This window comes from Balaenoptera acutorostrata, chromosome 18 (assembly GCF_949987535.1).
Source record: "Balaenoptera acutorostrata chromosome 18, mBalAcu1.1, whole genome shotgun sequence".
In the NCBI taxonomy this organism is placed as follows: Eukaryota; Metazoa; Chordata; class Mammalia; order Artiodactyla; family Balaenopteridae; genus Balaenoptera; species Balaenoptera acutorostrata.
Genome location: NC_080081.1, coordinates 59371800 through 59391800, shown reverse-complemented (window position 1 = coordinate 59391800; position 20001 = coordinate 59371800). Strand labels below are relative to the sequence as shown.

At 40.7% G+C, this 20001-nt stretch overlaps 1 protein-coding gene across 4 annotated transcripts in view; it reads right to left on the bottom strand.

Moving 5' to 3' along the window:
* SLC25A30 (solute carrier family 25 member 30) overlaps window positions 1-20001 on the bottom strand; it is a 35413-nt gene continuing 15412 nt past the window's right edge. For 3 of the 4 annotated variants that reach the window (XM_007186822.2, XM_007186823.2, XM_057532511.1), the window contains exons 5-10: window positions 19574-19659; window positions 17668-17763; window positions 16852-16976; window positions 15415-15553; window positions 13629-13709; window positions 10505-12684 (exon numbers count right to left, since the gene is read on the bottom strand). In XM_007186822.2, the coding sequence (XP_007186884.1) occupies window positions 12643-12684; window positions 13629-13709; window positions 15415-15553; window positions 16852-16976; window positions 17668-17763; window positions 19574-19659 (569 nt within the window). In that variant the 3' untranslated portion in view covers window positions 10505-12642. Of the gene's footprint in view, window positions 88-10504; window positions 12685-13628; window positions 13710-15414; window positions 15554-16851; window positions 16977-17667; window positions 17764-19573; window positions 19660-20001 lie in introns of those variants that run through there. The other variant, XM_057532512.1, reaches the window with a different exon arrangement.

The window sequence follows — 20001 nt, the reverse complement described above, 5'->3', positions numbered from 1 at the left end:
GCCCAATGGGAGGTCTTTTCATGAGAGCACTTAATTGTTCCCCTGTGCAGACCACAAATAGCAGGAGTAGCTGGGCCTGGGCAGACACTGCAAAAAAAAAAAAAAAAAAAAACTAAATAAGAACATTTCGTGCCTTCAAGGAGCTTACAATCTAGTAAGACAAGCCAACAAATACTGGAAAGTATATTACGATTTGAGGTGCGGTCCCACTGGAATAAGCATAATTACATATTACAGAAAGCACGGAAGAAAAACACTGAATCCATTCTTGGAAGACCAGGGTAGGTGTCCTAGAGGAAGGGACCTCTAAAGCACAGTGTTTGGCATATAGTCAATGCTCAATACGTGTATTTTGAATGAATTGGCATCTGAAGGAAAATAGGACAAAGAAGGAGAAACCCTTTTAAGCCAGAGGGAAACAGCGTGAGCTAAGGCCTAGAAGTGAGAATATAGCACATTTTTAGGAAGTCAAAAATTTTACAATATGGCTGGAATTTGGAGTTGCAGGTGGAAAGGTGATGAGAGAGGAAGCCAAAGAAGTGAGTAGGGACGAGACCAGGAAAACCCCTGGGCGCCACGCTAAGGAGTCTGGCCTCTACGCTGAGGAGACTGGGTAGTGAGGACACTGTCAGATTGGCTGTAGAAAGGTCCTTGATAGGATGACGTGTGTATTGACAGGCCAGACAGGAGGTGTGGACATAGAGTGGAGGCTGTTTCAGCATCTAGAAGGCCTGAACTCAGGAGTGTTCATGGAGATGGAGAAAGGAGGATGAACGGAAGAGATATTAAGATAAAATCCACAGGGCTTGAGGTTTACTTGAATTGAAATAAAGTGGCCAGAGAGGGGTCAGGGTGTCTGGCAGCAAACGGAAGCGGTGCGGGATAGACAGACAGCATCAAGCATGAGCCGTTCCTAAAGGCGTGAGTACGGGGCTCAGGCTCCCATGGCAGGCAGTTCTACTGCATTACTACCTTGCCCTCAAACCACACCTCTGGCATCACTGGGATTTCCCTATGGCCAGTGGACAGAGGAAGAAAAAACTTAGCCTGGTTTATAGATGGTTCTGGACAATATAGAGGCACCAACCAGAAGTGGACTGCTGCAGTGTGCCAGCCCGTTAGGAGTGTCACTGGAAAATAACTGGGGGGGAAAGAAAATCTGACCACTCAGACTTCAAACAGTAGCTTTGTACTACCAGGGCTGGAAGTCTTGAATCTATGACCATGGTCAAGGTGGCGAGTCTCCATTAGCCCCCCCCCCCAGAGTTACTACATCTACGCCCTGCTCTGTGCTTTTGGGTGATGGCTCCTTGAATGTGGATTGGATTACTCAGGTCTCTTTACTTTCTAGTTTCCAGTTGGGTTATTCAGTGAAAACAGCGGCAGGAAATCGGAGAGGGAGAGAGAACACGGCATTCTTTCATGCTCTCCCTGTTTCACTGCTGTGTCCCTGGCCATAGCTGTGTCCTTCTATGATCACAGTTCCAGCCCAATGGCCCCTCCTCCACAACTGCAACTTTCACTAGGCTCTGGTGACTTGATTTCCTAGCCTTGCCTCTTAAACAACCAACATACCAAAGAAGGCACAATGGAAATTAGAAATACTTAGAGATAAATGAAAGTGAAACACAACTTTACAACTCAAGCAACTAGAAAAAGAAGAATAAAGATTAGAGCAGAGATAAATAGAGAATGGAGAAAATAAATGAAACCAAAACTTGGTTCTTTGAAAAGATTAACGAAATTCACAAACCTTTAGCTAGATGGACTAAGAAAAGAAACAGAAGACTAAAATTACTAAAATCAAAAATGAAAATAGGGACATTACTACCAATTCTACAGAAATAAAAAGGATTATAAGAGACTACTATGAATAACTGTACATCAGCAAATTGGATAATCTAGATGAAATGGACAAATTTCTAGAAATAGAAAACTTACCAAGACTAAGTCAGGAAGAAATAGAAAATCTGAATAGACCTATTACTAGTAAGGAGATTGAATCAGTAATTTAAAAATCTCCTAATGGGACTTCCCTGGTGGTCCAGTGGTTAAGAATCCACCTTCAAATGCAGGGGACGTGGGTTCAATCCCTGGTTGGGGAACTAAGTAAGATCCCACATGCTGCGGGGCAGCTAAACCTGTGTGCCACAACTAGAGAGAAGCCCACACGCCACAACTACTGAGTCTGCGCTCTGGAGCCCGCATGCCACAACTAGAGAAGACCGAGTGCCATAACTACTGAGCTTGCATGCTCTGGAGCCAGTGTGCGTCACAACTAGAGAAGCCCGTGCACTGCAACTAGAGAGAAGCCCACAACGAAGAGCCAGCACACTGCGATGAAGACACAGTACAGCCAAAAAAAAAAAAAAAAATCTCCTAACAAAGAAAAACCCTGGACCTGATGGTTTTACTGGTGAATTCTACCAGACATTTATGAAGAACTAATACCAATCTTTCTCAAAGTTTTCCAAAAAACTGAAGAGGGAACATTTCCTAACTCATTCTATGAGGCCAGCATTACCCTGATAACAAAGCCAGACAAAGACATTACAAGAAAACTACAGACAAATATCCCTTATGAACATTGATACAAATATCCTCAACAAAATACTAGCAAAGAGAATTCAGCAGCATATTAAAAGGATTATACACTATGACCAAGTGGAATTTATTCCTGGAATGGAAGGATGGTTCAACATATAAAACCTGATCAATGTAATATGCTACATCAACAGGATGAAGGAAAAAAACCCACATGATCATCTCAATTGATGAAGAAAAAGCATCGACAAAATTCAACACTCAACAAACTAGGAATAAAGGGAAACTACCTCAACATAATAAAAGCCATACATGAAAAACCCACAACAAACATCATACTAAATGGTGAATGACTGAAAGCTTTTCCTCTAGGATCAGGAACAAGGCAAGGATACCCGTTTTCACCACTTATATTCAACATCGTACTGGCAGTTCTAGTAAGAACAAATAGGCAAGAAAAAGAGATAAAAGGCATCCAAATTAGAAAGGAAGAAGTAAAATTATCTCTGTTTGCAGATGACATGATCTTAAATGTAGAAAACCATAAATATTCCACAAAAAAATGACTATTAGAACTAAGAAATGAATTCACCAAAGTAAGATACAAAATCAACACACAAAAATCACTTGCATTCCTATACAGGAACAATGAACAATCTGAAAAGAAAATTTAAAAGAATTCTATTTACAATAGCATCAAAAAGAATAAAATACTTAGGAATTCACCAAGGAGGTAAAAGACTTATACAATAAAAACATTGCTGAGGGGCTTCCCTGGTGGCGCAGTGGTTGAGAACCTGCCTGCCAATGCAGGGGACACGGGTTCGAGCCCTGGTCTGGGAGGATCCCACATGCCGCGGAACAACTAGGCCCGTGAGCCACAAATACTGAGCTCGCGCGTCTGAAGTCTGTGCTCCGCAACAAGAGGCCGCGATGGTGAGAGGCCCGCACACCGCGATGAAGAGTGGCCCCCACTTGCCGCAACTAGAGAAAAGCCCTCGCACAGAAACGAAGACCCAACACAGCCATAAATAAATAAATAATTAAATAATTTAAAAAAAAAAACATTGCTGAAAGAAATTAAAGACGACACAAATAAATGTAAACACATCCCATTTTCATGGATTGGAAGACTTAATATTATGAAAATGTCAATACTACCCAAAGAAATCTACAGATTCAATGCAATCTCTATCAAAATCACAATGATGGTTTTTGCATAAACAGAAAAACCCATCCTAAAATTCATATGGAGCCTCAAGGGACCCCAAATAGCCAAAACAATCTTGAAAAAGAACAGCAAAACTGCAGGATTCATACTTCCTGATTTCAAATCTTACTACAAACCTACAGCAATCAAAACAGTGTGGTACTAGCATAAAGACAGACAGATAGACCTATGAAATAGAAATGAGAGCCCAGAAATAAATCCTCACATATATGGTCAAATGTTTTTTGACAAGGGTGCTGAGACCATTCAATGGAGAAAGGACAGTCTTTTCAACAAATGGTGCTGGGGAAACTGGATATCCACACACACAAAAAAAGGAAGTTGAACCCTTATCTAATACTGTATACAAAAATTATCTCAGGGCTTCCCTGGTGGCGCAGTGGTTGAGAGTCTGCCTTCCAATGCAGGGGACACGGGTTCCGGCCCTGGTCTGGGAGGATCCCGCATGCCGTGCAGCAGATGGGCCCGTGGTCCACAATTGCTGAGCCTGCGCGTCTGGCGCCTGTGCTCCGCAGCAAGAGAGGCCACGATGGTGAGAGGCCCGCGCACCGCGATGAAGAGTGGCCCCCGCATGCCACAACTGGAGAAGGCCCTCGCACAGAGATGAAGACCCAACACAGCCATAAAAATAGATAAATAAATAAATAAATAAGCAAAATCATTTAAAAAAAAATTTATCTCAAAATGGACCAAGTACCTAAACGTAATGCCCTACAGCAATAAAACTCTTAAAAGAAAACACAGGACAAAAACTTTGCAACACTGGATTTGGTAATGATTTCTTGGATATGACACCAAAGGTACAGGTAACAAAAGAAAACAGACAAAATGGACTTCATGAAAATTTTTATAATGTTGTGTATCAAAAGACACTATCAAAAAGTGAAAAGGCAACCCACACAGTGGGAGAAAACATTTGCAAATCATGTATCTCATAAGGGATTAATATCCAGAATACATAGAGAACTCCCAAAACTCAACAAAAAGACCAAACAGTCCAATTCAAAAACAAGTAAAGAAATTGGGGGGCTTCCCTGGTGGCGCAGTGGATAAGAATCTGCCTGCCAATGCAGGGGACACAGGTTCGATCCCTGGTCTGGGAAGATCCCACATGCCGCAAAGCAACTAAGCCTGTGCTCCACAACTACTGAGCTTGTGCTCTAGAGCCCGTGAGCCACAACTACCTACTGAGCCCACAGGCCACAACTACTGAAGCCTGTGGCCTAGAACCCGTGGTCCACAACAAGAGAAGCCACTGCAATGAGAAGCCCGTGCACCGCAACGAAGAGTCACTAGCCCCCGCTCGCTGCAGCTAGAGAAAGCCCGCATGCAGCAACGAAGACCCAACAGAGCCAAAAATAAATCAAATAAGAATAAAAATAAATTTAAAAAAAAATAAAGAAATTGGGACTTCCCTGGTGGTCCAGGGGTTAAGAGTCCACCTTCCAATGCAGGGTATGTAGGTTCGATCCCTGGTCGGGGAACTAAGATCCCACATGCCACAGGAAAACTAAGCCCAAGTGCCACAACTACTGAGCACGTGGGCCACAACAAGACAGCCCACACGCTCTGGAGCCCGTGCACCACAACTACAGAGAAGCCCACGTGCTGCAACGAGGAGCCCAAGCACCACAGCAGAGGATTCCGTGTCACAACGAAGATCCTGCCTGCCGCAACTAAGACCTGACGCAGCCAAAAAAAAAAAAAAAAAAAGAAAAAGAAATAAATATTTAAAAAAAGAAATGAGGGCTTCCTTGGTGGCGCAGTGGTTAAGAATCCGCCTGCCAATGCAGGGGACATGGGTTTGAGCCCTGGTCCGGTAAGATCCCGCATGCTTCGAGCAACTAAGCTCGTGAGCCACAGCTGCTGAACCTGTGCTCTAGAGCCTGCGAGCTATAGCTACTGAGCCTGCATGTCACAACTACTGAAGCCCACGTGCCTAGAGCCCGTGCTCGGCAACAAGAGAAGCCACTACAATCAGAAGCCCGCACACCATAACAAAGAGTGACCCCCTGATCACCGCAACTAGAGAAAGCCACGCACAGCAACAAAGAAACAAAGCAGCCAAAAGTAAATAAATAAATTTATTTTAAAAAAAAAAGAAAGAAATAGAGGGATTAATAAATTTTTTTAAAAAGTAAAGAACTTGAGTAGACATTTCTGCATAGAAGATATACAAATGGCCAATAAGAACAGCAAAAGATGCTCAACATCACTAATTATTAGGGAAATGCAAATCAGAACTGCAATGAGATACCACCTCACATCCAATAGGATGGTTACTATCAAATAAATAGCAAACAAGTGTTAGCAAGGATGTACAGGAAGTGGAACCCTTATGCACCACTGGTGAGAATGTAAACTAGTACAGTCAGTGTGGAAAACAGTATGCAGCTCCTCAAAAAATTAAAACTAGAATTACCGTATGACCCGGCAATTCCACTTCTGGGTATATGATCAAAAGGACTGAAAGCAGAGTCTCAAAGAGATATTCATACACTCATATTTATAGCAGCATTATTTACAACAGCTAAAACATGCAAACAGCCCACGTGTCCACCGACGGATGAATGAATAAGCAAACTGTGGCATAAAGGTATAATAGAATTATTATTCAGCCTTTAAAAAAAAGGAAATTCTGCAATATGCTAAAACATGGATGAACCTTGAAGAAGACATCCTAGAGACTGAAAGTAGAATGGGAGTTGCCAGGGGCTGGGAGGAGGAGAGAAAACAGGGACTTCTTATTTAATGGATATAGAGTTCAGTCCCACAAGATGAAAAGTTATGGGGATGGATGGTGGTGCACTTAATGCCACAAAACTGTACACTTAAAAATGGTTAAAATGGTAAATTTTTAAATGAATATCTTACCACAATTAAAAATAAATTAATATCAGCCTGAACTGAACACTAGCTGACAGAGATTTCGATTTGAGTGTCATAAGAGAAACTGGGTAAATAAAGCAGTCAGTAGGAAATACTACATGCAGTGCTCTCAACCCAATTCTCAGACTCCTTGGTGACCTTAGGATAACATTTACTACATAAGAATCCCAGAAGTAATGAGCAAATCTTAGTAAGTTGCTTCCATTTAACACAGCAATTATTTTTGGTATTATCTACTCTGCGCAAATTATTATGCTAAAAAAGCACAAAGCAGTGCAGCAAATTAAAAGTGATGAAGGAATTCCCTGGCGGTCCAGCGGTTAGGACTCCGCACTTCCACTGCAGGGGGCACGGGTTCGATCCCTGGTCAGGGAACTAAGATCCCGCATGCCGCACAGGCCAAAAAAAGAGGTTAAATAGTGATGCAATTCAAGATAAAGCAGTTTTTGGATGTTTGTAACCCTGGCATTAACTGTAAGATGCAGACTCCAAATTTAAGTCTAGAATCATCGGAACTCTCACACACATACATTCAGTGGAGAGAGGTAATAGTTTATATTGAGTCAGCTTCTCTTTCCATAAGGAATTGTGGGGTGTTTCAGAAATATATTTGCAAGATTATAATTGATGAAGCAAAACCTCTTAAATGAAAATGTAGTTGTCACTCTACCATATGATGCAATGAAAATGAGTATAATTTGAAAATCAGTATGTCAGAGGAAGACTAATAATTATATAATACTCCAGGAGTTCAGAGGCTAAGTATGTATTCCACATGATACACTCTTCTAGAGGTTTCCCCTCATTGTCAAAAAAAAAAAAAAAAAAAAAGTTAAAAAAATTTTTAATTATCAAAGTATTAAGTTCATTGAGTAACTAAAGAAGTAGTTAAAAACTGAAATAAACAGCAAAAGTTTCCCATTTAACCATTTCAGCTCAATTTTATGTTTGACAGACATTTAGTATACTTTTAGAAACATAATATAGTTAAAATATAAGTAGAATATTATATATACTGCAACTTTTACTTTCCCCCAATTCCCTTCACTTAGATGTAACTTGGACATCTATATTCCAAGCTAGTCCTTTTTAAGATTTTGTTTTCAACAGCAGAATATCAGTTTTCAAACCAACCAATACAATTTTGCATAAAGAAAATATTAATAATTTTCTACCTTGTGATGGCAAAATTTTGTGTCAATCTGACCCGGCCACAGTGCCCAGTTGTATGGCAAACACTAGTCTAGGTGTTGCCATGAAGGTATTGGTAGCCCTAAATAACATCTACCATCAGCTGACTTAAAGATTACACTCCATAATATGGGTGGGCCTCATTCAATCAGTTAAAGATCTTAGGAGGGAAAAACTGATTTCCCAGAGAAGGAATTCTGACTCAAGACTAAAACAGAGGGAATTCCCTGGCGGTCCAGCGGTCAGGACTTGGCGCTTTCACTACCGTGGCCTGGGTTCGCTCCCTGGTTGGGGGGGAACTAAAATCCCACCAGCCTTGCGGCAGGGCCCAAAAAACAACAAAGACAAACACCTGCCTGAGCTTCCAGTCTGCTGGCCCAACTGCCCTACAGATTTTAGACTTGCCAGCCTCCACAATCACATAAGTCTATTCCGTAAAACGAATCATGTGTGGGCACACACACTCATCCCACTGATCTGTTTTTCCCTGGAGAACCCTAACACACAACCTTCACATCCATTCCCTACTTACATAAGTTTATGCTTTTCTTTTCCTAAGAGATGCGTTCATGATATACCTAGAAGTTTGCATCTCAACTTTTTCCTACGTAATAGCATCTCATGGCTATCTTCCCAGGTCAGCAGGCTGAGACGTAACTCATTCTTCTCATGAGCCATGTGATAAGCCATTGTATAGATTATTATTTCAGCAAGGGACATATAGACATAGGGAGTTTCCAGTTTTTGGCTCTTGGTTACATGATTCGCATCAAGCTTTCAAGAAACAGATTTATCCATGCCTTTGTCTTATACTCCCATGCTTTGCTGCAGGCTGGAGCTACTTGTAATCTATCAAAAATTTACCATCAAAAAAAAAAAAATTTACCATCAGATTTTCTCAGTTGTCCATTTAAAATTAAATAGCCTGGGACTTCCCTTGGGGCGCAGTGGTTAAGAATCTGCCTGCCAACGCAGGGGACAAGAGTTCGATCCCTGGTCCGGGAAGATCCCACATGCCACGGAGCAACTAAGCCTGTGCACCACAACTACTGAGCCTGCGCTCGAGCCCTCGAGCCACAACTACTGAGCCCATGTGCCACAACTACTGAAGCCCATGCACCTAGAGCTCGTGCTCCACAACAAGAGGAGCCACCGCAATGAGAAGCCCGCGCACCTCAATGAAGAGTAGCCCCCGCTCGCCGCAACTAGAGAAAGCCCATGCGCAGCAGCAAAGACCCAACATGGCCAAAAAAAAAAAAAAGTAGCCTGGATTTCATGCCCAATGCTTCTAACAGGTGCCCTGATCCAGTGGGACATGAGTTCTCCAGGCATTTAAGGCTCCCTCTTTTTGCCAATTCTGTTTTTTCAATAGACCACTGTGTTTAACTCAAATATTAAGACAGGCACCTTGAAAATATTTTCAAATAAAAAAAATAATGAACCAGGTTTGCATTTCATTCACTGGTTGTTTTATACCAACCAGAGGTATCTCTGCCTGGCCCACAGTTAACCAAGGATCCCGGCTCCGCCTCTAGCCAACACCAGCCGCTCGAAGAAGGACTGAGGGGTCCTGAAATTTCAAGGCACTGATGGCATCCCACTGGTGTTCTGAATCTCCAAGGTGCCTTGCCCAGCAAGCCCATGAACCGAATTCACTGGCCTCTACTGAGCTACAGAGTGTTTCATAGACTGGGAGGCCACACAGGTCTCCAGGCAATTAGTAAGATGGTCCCAACAACTCCTCTAAGCAGAGAGAAATGTCTACAGCCACTTTCACGAATGCTAGTTCGACTCCAGCCTTCTGGACGCTTTGCAGCTTATCTTTGTTTAAATGTTTCTATTCATCTGAAATAACCACGGGGCATTTTTTATTATTATATATTACTCCAGTTTATTAAATACTGAAACCAGGTTTATGCCACATATTCCAACAATGTTTAAAGAGCTCAAAATATAAAGGCTTATGAAAACTTTTATAGTCTTTATATAATATACACTATTTCTAGCACATGAATAAATACGGAGAAAAGAAGCCATTTTTTATATAACAATCAGCCAACACTTAGCATCTATGATTACACAAATCCACAAGCAAACAAAAAAATCCACTTTCGTCATTTTGGTTTTCAAAGCTAAAAATGCCTTTGCCACATTTAGCAATACCCAAGGGGATGAAGGACTTGTAGTCACGGCCCTGGAAACGAGGGAACCAAGTCTCCCAGTTCTTCAAGTTTCTTTCTTGGTTAGAAGCTTCAACAACTGCATTACTCTTTCAAGAAGCAGAAAAAAAATCAAAACAAGTTAAGACTGTTGTATAAGGTATTTAATGAATCTGCACTGAAGAAATACTATATTTTCGTCTTAAATAATGCTTACCGGGCTTCCCTGGTGGTGCAGTGGTTAAGAATCCACCTGCCAATGCAGGGGACACGGGTTCGAGCCCTGGTCCGGGAAGATCCCACATGCCGCGGAGCAACTAAGCCCGTGCGCCACAACTACTGAAGCCCTCGCACCTAGAGCCCGTGCTCCGCAACAAGAGAAGCCACCGCAATGAGAAGCCCAAGCACCACAATGAACAGTAGGCCCCGCTCGCCACAACTAGAGAAAGCCTGCGCGCAGCCATGAAGACTCAACACAGCCAAAACTAAATAAATAAAATTAATAAATTTATTTTAAAAAAACACATACTTACCTTTTACAGTGAGGTTTGGCTTTCCTTTCATCCTGGTATGAACATGTACATTTTTGAATAAATTGATACAATGAATATTGCATGACATTCAATCTTTACATGGTCTTCAAAATGAACTTGCTTCTACTGTTTTAGGAATTATATGTACACTTAACATGTTTTCTACATTAAAAACAAGAAAAAAAGAGTGGCTCATAAAAAGTCATCCTTTAAACTCAAGGAACTCAAAGGTGAAAAAGGCTTTCTATAGAAAGCCCTTACCATATCAATGGAATGTTTTAGTAAGAAGAAAAATAATCTGCTCTCTGAAGATATGGTTCAGTACGAGGCGCGAGGCCTGAACGGGCTCAGCTCTCCAGAGTCAAGTCCAGAACTGGTCAGGGAGAACCGGGCTTCCATCTGAGCCTTGAAGCAATCAACACCTACCTGCCCTTCCGACCTCCTCCTTTCTTGACTTAGCTCTTACTTTTGGAACTAAAATTCTGCTTCACAAAATCTTTTTCAAAGAAGGCAAGGTCAAGGTGACTGGGAGCAAAACTGCCCAATCCCCAAGAAAAACATGCGTGCCTTCCATTCTGCTTCAAGGGAGGAAGCAGCCCAGGGGCTGGACCCACTGGGAACCTGCATATACTGCAGAGGTGTGTGTCCTGGAGGCCACAGTGATCAAGCATGTATTTAATGTTACTCTCAAAGAGTAGAACCGAAGGTACCCAAGTAAATATTCAATATCGTCCCTTTCCTGGGGCTGTCTTCTAGAAGGGTAGAGGTCGTGGGGCTCTCAGAATCACTTTTTATTTTGAAAAGAATAAGATGAAGATGAAAAAGAAGAATGATATCCTGTCTTTAGAAGAAAAGAAGACATTATATACCTCTTATCAGACTCCAGATAAATAGGCACACACAAAAAAAAATCACCTTTCGAATTTCAAGCAAGTATTTTCATTCCAAACTGATTAGGAAGTCCAAGACAGGAAGTATTTTGACAAATGTGACCAGAACTAAAGTAAAACCTGGGAAATCTGGAAAAATCAACTCTTTGATTCACTTGCAACATTTTGCTACAGAAAAGGTAATAAAACCTTAACCTCTTTCTTTCACAAGGCTTTTAACAAAGGATCTCACTCAGGAGAAGCCCATCATAAAATGACTCTCTTCCATACACACGGACCATTTATTCTGGGATGATGGCTGTATGACAGCATGATATAAACACACTAATCCTACAAGTCAAGTAGTAGCAGCTACTATCTTCTTCACCTGACCCTCAATATCAATAGATGTTATTATCCCCATTTTACAGATTGGGAAATAGAAACTTTGCTAAAATCACAGAGCAAATTACAAACATTACTTAAGACAGAACCCAAGTAGCTTAAAAACACCTCCCACCAGCACAGACTTTGCCACCTTCCAAGCCAACCTACCACACCATCATGAGTTTAGATATTAATGCTTTGTAACAATTCCTCACAAAGGTCGAGTGGTCAAAGGCTTAAAAATCACTTATTATAAGTGAAAGATCCTGCCAAAATTGGAAATTAGAAAGCAGTGCAATATTCCAGGGATCTATATCCTGCACTGTTTATACCTGGGGTATACCAGGTCTCCATGTGTGAATTTCTTCAGCAGACACGAAGCCAAAGCCCCCCCATAAGTTCAGGAACAATAACACCCTCTTGGAGGCTCTATTCATTCCATGGTTCCGAAGAGCTTCTTTCGAACAGTCTGGGAGTCTCAGCTACGAGCTGAGATGCATCAGGAGTTATTCTCCCCTGAGGGAATCAGTCCACAGTTCCTGATCTTCATGCAAGTTTTCTTTAGCAAGAAACATGCATTTCATGTTACCTTTGATGTCGAAGGGCACTTGAATGGTAAGGACTAGTGTTTGGATGTCACAGTCTATGCCATTAAACATTTGGTGCAGAGTGTCTGATGCCAGGACACAGCAATCCGAGCTAACCCAGTCTTCAGAACTGTTGCTCACACCTCAGAATCTGTGGCGGGCCAAGCAGTGAGAAGCAGTGGGAAAGACAGGAAGCTTCGCTATTTCAGACGTGAGCATTTTCAGCGGGATGTCTCATGCAGTCTTGACTTGTCACAAATCCAATTTCTTCAACTGCTCATATGTCACAAAGAACTGCAGGTATTAGTTAAGGCTGACATTTTATGCCATCTTAACCCTAACGCATCAAAACAGACCCACAAATAGCACACCTCCTAACAAATATTTCTGGGCAGACCACATGCCGTGGACATGATTAAACCTGAGGGGCTCCATCCTCAACCACCCCAAGAGATCGCCCCATTAACCTTCCCAAGGTCAGCTTGGAAGAGACAGACCACAACTGAGACACATAAATCCCCTGCATCAGCTCCAAAAGCTTCTAAGATTACATCCACACTGCTAGCTTTTCTGACTTTTGGGAAGACTTTACAGAATAGCAAATTCTGTGAGAAAGAGAAAGAGGGCAAGCCCAGGGAGCTCTCCTCCAGGGCTGCCGGTAGGCAAGCTTGCCTGGGAGGGAGGCGCAGATAAACAAGGATGGTGCAAACTGACATCCCCTGCTTTATAACTCTGTCCTTTCATTTCTAATAAACTGTCTCTTCCTTCCTGCCTCCCACTTTGGCATAAAGGGAAAAGTGCTAATCAGCCAAATAATTCTGGAGCTAATTCCTGGTCTATCCTTAGGCACTCTCTGAAATAAGCATTCTAGAACACGGCTGCCAAACCACATCCTTCCCAAGGGTGGCTAGGGATTGAAAAAATAAACAAATAAATAAATCCTTGTCTCTCCCTCTCTCTGAAATCATAAACACTCTCAGCTCCTAGAGCAGAGTCTAAAGAAAAGTTTTTATTGATACCATTGCCTTTCAATAACACCACCATTAAACCAAGTTTCACAGTGCCTAGCAGAGTCTTTATACCTCCTGAAAAAGAAACTCAACAGTTATCTCTTGAATCAGAGGAACTTAACAGAATAAGAACCTACTTCTAAATTATAATTAATAACATGACAGTTTATATAAACAACATTCTTCAGCTATATCTTTTTTCAGATCTACTGCAACAGAAAAGGATACAATAATATTCCAAGGACCAAGTCTCAACCAATTTGGCCAAAACCCTTTATAAAGAGCAAAAAACCCTTCATTCTTCCATGTCTGTTATAAAGGGAGGGGGAAAAAAAAGTTAACATCCAACTTTCCAATTATGTCAAATATGCATTAAGAATTAGTAGCCAGACTGAACTGATAATATTTTTCTTAAAAACAAAATTCTGGGGCTTCCCTGGTGGCTCAGTGGTTGAGAATCTGCCTGCCAATGCAGGGGACACGGGTTCGAGCCCTGGTCTGGGAAGATCCCACATGCCGCGGAGCAACTGGGCCCGTGAGCCACAACTACTGAGTCTGCGCGTCTGGAGCCCATGCTCCGCAACAAGAGAGGCCATGATAGTGAGAGGCCTGCGCACCGCGATGAAGAGTGGCCCCCGCTCGCTGCAACTAGAGAAAGCCCTCGCACAGAAACGAAGACCCAACACACCCAAAAATAAAATAAAAATAAAAAAAGTTTTAAAAAAAAAAAAACAAACACAAAATTCTGTTTGGAAGGACTATCTAAGAAATCATTGCCCTCTGCCTCTTTTCATTCTTTAAAGGTTTCTGCATAGGTGAAGACGAAGGCTCTGTACCAAACTATCCCACACCCAAAGCAAACAGCAGTTGGATGAATAAGAAAGGAGATTTAATTCCAACTAGAGTCTTCTGCCTCCTTGCCATGTGGGCTTAGAGCAGGTCAGAAATAAAAAAAAAGGAGGCAATGGCAGTAAAGACATAATTCAGAGTACCACTATTTCATGTTGTTGGATAGACAACATTAAGTTATCTTTGCTTCATTCAAGCAATATTTGAAGTCTAGGTATGTGCCAGCATCACGCCGGTAAACAGCAACCACAAAAGTGGTCCCTCATCTTTGGCTGCTGGCGATCCAGTAGGGGAGACAGTCACAAACTTTCATCTACTCAGGAACAGTAGGCCCAATTACTTAAACTGAGAATTAAGGTAAGATTCATGTGTTCCTCTGAGAGACGTCTGAATGAAGGATGTTCATTCCAGTTTGACTCAACAGGAAGGTGATGTATTCTGGAAGGAGACACAGTTCTACTATAATCGCAGAAAATATGACTATTTTCTCACCCTTCACAGCAGAGCAGAGATATAAGAAAAATGAATTTTCATTTCTAAACATTCATTTAGATTTTGTATTTATAAAAGTTAGCCCCTGTGTGGCAAAAACTCTGTACCATCTCAAGGTTTTAGAGCATCACTCATCTTAGTTATATTAGCCCTCAAAATTTAGATACTCCTTTGGTTAAATAAATATAAATAAATATAAATACAAATATATATTTGGGGGGCTGTTTCACGGATTGAAGCAATTGACTAGAATGCTGAAGACTAACTTAAATAAATGTGCTTATTTCACCAGAGTGTCCCTTATTATTATACTAACAAGGTTTTATTATTATGTCTATACTTATTATTATAAATGTATATGATGTTTCTACATAACGTTATTCCAGGCACTGTGCTAACTATTTTGTAGGTATGATCTCAGTGATTTTTATAATAATTCTGTGATGTAGGTGCTATTATTTATTGTCCCATTTCACTTGTGAGGAAACCGAGGTGTACAGAGTCTGTACCTTGACCGAAGTCACACGGTTACAAATGACAGAATCACAGGTTCGTCAGGCTCTAAACCCTTGTGTTTTTAAATCAGGAAAAGAAACTCTTCAGAGGGCAACATGGAAGCCAATGAGCCACGAAAGGCATTCACAACAGCGTACAGACGGACATCCCCGCTCACCTGTAACAAGCAATCCAGGGAACCTGTGTAGCCAGGGCATCTGCCATCTTGAAGGACTCTCTGATTCATCATACGTGTCCTCACCACATCGACAGGGTTTGAGGCCAGGGCCCCTGCCAGCCCACAGGTGAAGCTTGAGCTATAAAGAAGAGACCATTTGAAAAATAAAAAGTTTCATACCCCTGAGCTGCAGCCCCTACTATCAAGGGCAGGAAACAGCCTCCCCTCCCAAACTAGGTTAAAGTAACAGCTAACAAGATGGAATATATGAGAATGAGGCCCTCATCTAAAGAGCTGCACAGACTTCTTAAACACCAGCATTGTTTATACTGGCTTATAAATTCCAGCCTCGGCTAAGAATACCTTGAGGTTCTGGAATTCAACGAATCATAGAAACAGGAAGGAGCATCCTCCAAGGATGATCTATTTTATCTATCTATTCACCTACAAATAGGCATCAGAGTAATTTTAGCCATCTCCTAACTATATTGCTCTTAGAGATCAGAGAAAAAGATTTCCTCACTGTAATGTGATGCCCACCAGGGCCCTCGGTTCTACTAAACTTTCAGCCACAAGACTACCATAGACCAGCCCTGGTATCAACTAAGTCAGAGTAGGGTTTCACAACTTCATCACTACTAACATTTTGGACCAGATAATTCTTTGTTGTGGACGTCTGTCCTGTGCATTGTAAGATGTTTAGCAGCTCGCTGGCCTCTACCCAGTAGATGTCATTAGCACATAAGAATCAGAACAGTCTCCAAAACTGCCAAATGTCATAGAAACAGAGAGTCAAAAAGTGGCTGCCAGAGCTTGGGGTTGGGAAGAAGTTGGTAAAAGCGTACAAAAATTTCAGTTATGAGCTGAATAAGGTCTGAGGAGCTAATGTATAACATGGTGATTATGGTTGACAACACAGTATTATACAGAATTTAAATTTGCTACGAGAATAGAATTTAAATGTTTTCACACAGACATAAAATGATAGATGTGTTAATTAACTCGATGAGGGTAATCATTTCATAATGCATACGTGTATCTAAACATATTGTGTACTTTAAGTATCTTACAATTCTGCTTGCCAATTATACCTCAATAAAGCAGAAAAATAAAAAAATATAAAAAAAAAGCAAGCAAGAGAATGCCAAGCATGATCGTAGCTGTATAATAAAGCACATGTAATATACTTTTGTAGACATTTGCATATGCATAGAAAACACCTGAAGGTACATATCAAACAGTTAACAATAGCTACCTATGCAAAGGGGTAAGGACATACTTTTTCCTGGTTTACTTCCATATCATAATTTTTCAAATATGAGAATATAATACTTTTATAATAAACTTTCTTTAAAATGTCTATAAATTTGCAGCAAATTTCTACCCTAAGCTCATGCATACCTAAAATATTAATTTTTTAAAAATCCATAAACATACAGGAAATGGGTATACACAGTGTCTCCCATCAAGCCCGAGAGAATCAGATGTTTCTTGGTGAGGTCGTAGACCGGCAGCTCCACACCAACAACAATAGCGGCCCTCTGAGCAGTAAGGGACACGCCCTGGGTAAAAATATCAATAATAACAAGTCAGATATCTCTCTCCTACAAACTATGGCCAATTTTTACGTTTTCCTGCTGGTAGGTAGAAATGCAGAGTGAAAGAGCAGAAAAATCCAGACGGTAAGAAGTCAGAAGCCCCAAAGTCTAATTCTGATTCTGGCACTAACTGTACGACCTTGATCAGGACGACTCACCTCTCAGAGCCTCTGGTTTCCTTGTATGTATGGAGAGGATCAGACTGGATGACCTTTAGGATCTAATCTATGAGATGACAGTCCCTAGAATACTAGGAAATAGCATTCCATACCAGCGCTTGCCTAACATTCTTCACTTAAGAGCCATGAAACCATACAGATCCAAAAATCCAATGTAACTATAACCCCTTCTCCATAAGAACTTAGGGGGAAAAAAAGCAAACAAAAAAAGTATTCAACCCTCACAGAATTTCTTATATATGAATTATTCAAAAGGTACTTTAAAATCACAACATACTCCTTATGTAAAATCATGACATGTTTTCATTTTACAGATTAAGGAAATTAAGGAAGAAGATCTCTTCAAGGGCAGATGTCATCCTTCTTCCTTTACTCCATTATACCATTTGGATTAAATAAAATAATAAAAATAGGAAAAATAAATTTTTTAAAAGAGGGGAAGAACTAAGTCAGTTGGGTCTGTTTTTCAAGCTTACCTTCCAAAGTCCTCTTGTTCCCTCTTGCTGGTAAATGTGAATGAAGTTGCCTATCATTCCTCCTTGAAGGGTGCTGTTTTGTGCTTGCATCCGAATCTAGAAATTAAAGACTAACGTGAGAAAGAAACTAGCATGTTTCTCCCCAAATGCAGACTTTAAAAAAAAAAAAAATTATTTAATCTGTTGTTTAGTAACCATTAAAAGAAAAATACTGTAATATAAATATTACTACAATGTTAGTTTAAATTTATCACGATTGGTTCTTTGGCGCTTAAGAATCAACAAAAAGAATCTAGTAGAGTCCAGTCTTGCATGCAGTAGCTCATTAAGTGTCAAAAAGAAATTTTTTTTAAATAGTCTTTTGAAAAGGATAGAAAATGGCATATCTCCCTCTAGTTACTAAGTAGGAAAGAGAGAAAATCATGGTTAATTCTAAAGATTTAACATAATTAATGAGTATCCAGTGTACCTGGCAGCACCAAGCATGGGCAAGCACATTTCTTAAAATAGTTACTCCAAGCCCTATTATTTCCAACCAGCCAAACCCCAAGGTATGCAGACGTGCTGGCCAAAGGATGGCCATGTGATGTCCGTCACACTCTGTTACACGGGAACTTATAAGTGAACTTTACAAACCGCCATGGAATTCACATGACCAATATTCCAACATAAAAGTAATGTTTGATGTAGGCTCTCTGCATTTTTAAGAATAAAAAGGCACTTCTCACTAAAAACCTGGTACCTTATGTTGGTTTAGGTAGCACATGCATTACCCTCTAATTCTAAAGGGAACTGTTATTGCCAGGTTAACATGAGAAAACAAAACAAAATGCAGGAACTGCCTTTCCATAGCCCTGATATACATTTAAGAGGTTAATAGGAGTGTGGATATTTTTCTCTAGCAATTTTACCCCAGCACAGGGTAAACTTAGGGCAAAAGGGCCTGGTACTTCTATTCACACCGTGTGTAACTGTAGTGCACCCAACACCCTGCTGCATGCAATTCTGATGTTGTCGGAATCTCCTATTAGATTGAAAGCTGAAGGCGGGGTCCTTGCCTGACTCATTTTTGGATTCTAAGCATAGAGTACACCAACTGGTGCAAGGTAGAAGCACAGTGAATGCTGCTTAAATAATGGGGGAAAGAAAAAGAATGAGGGAAGGAAAGGAATAACTTGAGAGGGTTTGACCAATAACTCACACCTAATTTTGATTTTCTTTAATTAGTTAGTCCCTTGCCTTATTACAAAAAGGATTTAAGGAGGCCGTATCCCTGGTATTATTGATAAGGTCATCTAATGCATTATGTCTAATTGTAGCTATGTAAATATTTTCATTACTATTTCCTGAAATCAAATTAATGGAAAACGTAACGCCTTCAGAAACGGTCATCAACAAGCTGCCTAGACTGCTGTAAAACTTGCAGTCCACCTATTTTATTTTATTTTTTATTTTTTGGCTGCGTCGTGCGGCTTTCGAGATCTTAGTTCCCGACCAGGGACTGAACCCGCAACCCGCACCCTCAGCAGTGAAAGCGCCAAGTCCTAACCACTGGACCAACAGGGAATTCCCAACAGCCCATCTATTTTAATGAACCAATAAAAACAAGGGAGATTTTCAATGAAAAATGAAATTCAAATGCATCTAAGCCTAATTTTCTTTTTTCTGGTTAATCACCAAAAACCTCCAAAATCACCAAAGTCTCCAAAAATGGGCCCTACTTGTGAGCTTCTCTGTATCAGTGGGAAATCCAACTAGTGTATGTTTCTGAGTCTTCATGGCACTAAAACTGTAAAGATTCACACATACAGAGTATATGTTATACTCACAGATTTTCATTATCTGAATGTTGACTACAATAAGAAAATGCAGAGTGTGCCTATAAGACACAGGTAGCACTGCTTACTTTCAAAACATCAGTTGGATTAGCAATGGTTGAGGATATGACTCCAGAGAGAATTCCACAGACCACGTTTATCAGAAGGGTTTCATCTGCAAACAAAGACATGTCATTTGACTCTTCATACGTACAGGGCTCTTCATATGAGTAACTCATGTACAGGTGTAATTCACTTACACATCCCTTGTTCATTTAAGAAACTAAAGAAATACATGCTTAATGAATCAATTAATTTTCAAAGGATTAGGGATTTTGCTGGCTGAAGGGATTTTGCTTAGCAAAATCTCTTGACACCTAAAAAGGAATGTGAATTATCACGCAGGAGTAACCATGTGAATTATCATGGAAGTGAACCATAATTCACTTTTGTGTGTAAGTGCAGACTACTGTAATTAAGATGAGGTCATACACCAACTGGTAGGAGAATAAAAGAT